Below are 3,885 nucleotides of genomic sequence, written 5' to 3' on the forward strand. Positions count from 1 at the left end.
TTTTTTTTCCTAATTGCAAATTACTCCATTGTTGAATTTAGATAATCACTTCAATGCATAACCATGGCACCTACTGCATAAATCCATTGTTGGGTTTCCAACCGATTATGGTGGCAATCAATGGAATTGATTACTTATCAGGGATTTAAAGAGGAAAAAGCTCAAAACTAATGAATTTGCAGTAGAACATGCATAAAATATGTTCTAGATGTGGGGGCTTAATATCATGACAGATAAGGCTTCAATATCAAGCTTACAGGTTCAATTAAAGGTAGAAATTTCAGATTTTTAGTTTATTTTATATAAAAAAGATGATTTTTTAAATCGAGGCTATTTGTCTTGAGTCATGATCTAATGCATCATACTGCTATAATTGTTGAATGAGTAGATGGTGTGAACATGATATTAAACAATTTGTCTGATTTTCAGAAATTAGTAAATAATAATAAAAAAAACTATAACAATTATCTTCACGTTAAGAACACTCTCCATTTTTAATTGGCCAATATTGTACATTTATATAATTGGCAGAGCAAGCACTTGTAGATCAGATCATCAGCATCAGCAGTAAATAACATCCCATCTCCCTTGATAGTTTATTTAGCTAAATACACTATTTAATGTCAATCCATTAAACACCTCAACTAAAATAGTATACTACTAAATACTTAAATTCATAAAAATTATAATAAATAAATATAAATTAATCAAATCATCAATGATTTATAAAAAAATTTAAAATTATTTCACTGTATTTTAAATTTTGCTAAATTGGTCATTTTTTAAAAAATTTATAATGCAATCAATAAAATTTAGAGTATAATGCAATCAATAAAATTTAGAGTACAATATAATAAATTTGTATTTCATTGTTAAGGTTGTTATAAGTTTAGATATTTAGACCTATTACTTAATATTAGCTATTAGCTATTTTAATAACTGTTAATTGTGTTACTAGCTGTCAGCTGTTCGATATCCACTGTTAGTGGTTAGCTGTTTATATAGTGATTTAAAGTAGAAGTGTTCGATAAAAATGACTATTTGATTAAGTATTAAATGTAAAAATAGTTGCATTATTTTGTTGACCTTGATATCAGATATCTTTTCATGAATCACTCTTTTAACATTTAAACACTGCTATAAATATTATGTTATCAAACAGTATAAATAAATAAGAGTAAAATCTACCTTTACAGGGTCTTAATAGATTATAATTTTAATTTAGGTATTGGATAGGCTAATCCCAAAAACTATCTACATAGTCTAGTTTATTTTGATGAAGATGAAGATTCCATGCTTAAATATATAGGGTTGTTCATGGGGTGCTTTTGCAATCTCCATTAGAATAAATGTTCAATAAAGTTGGTAGTTATAGTAGAACAGACCAACCAAGTACTACTGTGTTAAAGTTCATTGCTTGCTCGTCGTCAATTTTAGTTATATCTGTCTCCCTCACTTCATTTTCATATCATTTTCTCTCCTTTATTCACGCCGCTCTTACTTCCATTTTCACACTTTCTCTCTCGCATTTGTTCAACCAAAACAAGCATAGCCAAACTTCTTCCCACATTCTCCATATTCTGTCACGATCACCACTTGCTTCTGATTCTGTTCTGTTTCTCTCTCAGATTTACAAACAGCCGAAGAAAAAAAATGTCTGAGTTTTCTTTATCCTCAACCACTTCCAAGAAAACTCATTTCTCAATCTCAAGTCTTCTTCTCTCTAACTTCTTTCTCTTCTGTTCTTTCATTTTGTCTCATCCTCTATATTTCTTCTACTTCATTTTCTTGTTCCCGTACCTCTTCAAGCTCCTTTCATTCCTTTCTCCTCTCTTCTTTACTACTTTTCTTTTACTCTTAGTTCTCCTCACTTTCTCTCCTAATCTTGTCCATGAAAATTTGAATCCTGAATTGTCTGAATCCAAAGTCAGTTTTGTACTTGGAGCATACCAAGCTGTTGCAGAGAGATTAAGGTCTAAATTAAAGGAAGGAGGGAATGAGGAGTTTAATCAGTTTGAGGAGCTAGAACAGTATAAGAATGTGTTTGAGATGTCTAATTTAGATATTGGAGGAAACCCAGTTGAAGTTTTTGAGATGGAAGCTAAAGAAAACTGCTTAACAAGCAATGAAGCACGGATTAACAAGTGTACAAGATATCAAGATTCTGTTCTGGGCATCTCTGAAGTGGTTGTAAGTGGTAATTTTGATGAAAAATTAGTTGGGATTACAAGGTCAGAAACTTCTCAGTTGATAGCAGAAGAAAATAAATTACAAGTGCTCTTGCAACAAAAGCAGAATCTTGAAGAATTTGCGATCCAGACGGGAGAAAAAGAAGTCAAACCACTGGGAGAGAACTCCAATCAAGCTGAAGAACTGAAAGAAGAAACATATGTGAGAAGCGGATCCAAGGCAATGGGTTTTATGAGAGATGGTAAAGTAAGTGCAGAAGATAGTGGAATGTGTATTTCAAGGATGAATTCCCAGAAACAAGAATCAAATCCTTGGACTAATGCTGATAATGGTGTTGGAGAGTACACTCCCAAAGTTACTGACAATTCTCAGTCAATGGGATCAAATCTTGGGAGTTTTGGATCAATGAGGAAAGAAAAAGAGTGGAGGAGGACATTGGCATGCAAGCTTTTCGAGGAGAGACACAATGAGAATGGAGGTGAAGGAATGGATTTGCTTTGGGAGACATATGAGACTGATTCTATGAAGATGCAGGCAAAAAGCAACACAAAGAAGGGAAAAAAAGGAAGTGTTGAGTACTATTATGATGATGATGATGAAGAGGAAGAGAGTAATGGGCAACTATGTTGCTTGCAGGCTCTCAAGTTCTCAGCTGGGAAGATGAGTTTGGGAATGGGAAGGCCTAATCTTGTCAAGATCTCCAAGGCCCTGAAGGGGATTGGATGGTTGCACCATGTGAACAAGAAGAAGGTTTACCATTAATTTAATAAGATTTTTAATCTTTGAAATGGCTGTACAAATATGTGTATTTGATATAAGAATCACAGTAAATATGTTCTATTCTTCTATTTTGCATGAAATGAAAGTCTTTATTCAGAAATAAGTCTTTGCTAGGCAAAAATGCTGCTATTAACTTATTTCCAACATTGTCAGTGCTCCTGTTTTTAATAAAACCAGCAATCATACATGGATGTGTTTAAGAAGTGTGTTGGTATCCTTCTCAAACGTCATGTCACATGTGGGATGTTGTGATTCATTTCAATTTGCAAGACAGACAAGCAATACGAGAGAATTGCTTTAATTCTATCCATTGGTAAAATATATCAAGCCATGTTCTGTTTTGAGGCATACAGGGTTTTTGTTTGCAGTAGCAAGTTGTTTTTAGCTTAGATATTCCCTTATGTTATTCCTTTGGGTGATTTACAATTTAGTCTCTAATTATTGTCACTATTAACGAGTCAATCTCTATATTTTTAAAAACTCATTAAAGCATAAATGACTATTTAATTCTTAAATTATCCATTATTAATATTTTTATTCATATATTTTAGAAAAATAGATTCAAACATTCCTATAGTTGCTAGCTTTTACGAGGGTATTTTGATCTTTTTCTTAAGTATTAACATTTAAATGGATGGAGAGACGAAAACATTTAATAAAATTATTGAGTTTCTAAAAATATGGAGGTCAGCTTATCAATAATGACAATATTCAATGACTAAATTGTAATTCACCCTATTCTTTTTAATGGGCTAAAAGACAGTTGAGTACAAATCCTCCTCTTTTAATCCAAGTGGTTCTTAATAACCTTAAAAAGAAAATCACTTGTCTTCCTGAACTATAATGGAAGGAAGCTTGATTTTGTCAAATCCATCTGAGTGTGTAGAAATTTCCAAATAAAATTGATACCCTTAT

General features: G+C 32.0%; 1 protein-coding gene across 1 annotated transcript; it reads left to right on the forward strand.

Moving 5' to 3' along the window:
- The first annotated feature begins 2,049 nt into the window (after positions 1–2,049).
- LOC110633155 (uncharacterized) lies at positions 2,050–2,952 on the forward strand. Its single transcript, XM_021781661.2, has one exon. It carries the CDS (start codon positions 2,050–2,052, stop codon positions 2,950–2,952), a length of 903 nt encoding a protein of 300 aa, XP_021637353.2.
- Positions 2,953–3,885: the final 933 nt, after the last annotated feature.

This window comes from Hevea brasiliensis, chromosome 10 (genome assembly GCF_030052815.1).
Source record: "Hevea brasiliensis isolate MT/VB/25A 57/8 chromosome 10, ASM3005281v1, whole genome shotgun sequence".
NCBI classification, from domain to species: domain Eukaryota; kingdom Viridiplantae; phylum Streptophyta; class Magnoliopsida; order Malpighiales; family Euphorbiaceae; genus Hevea; species Hevea brasiliensis.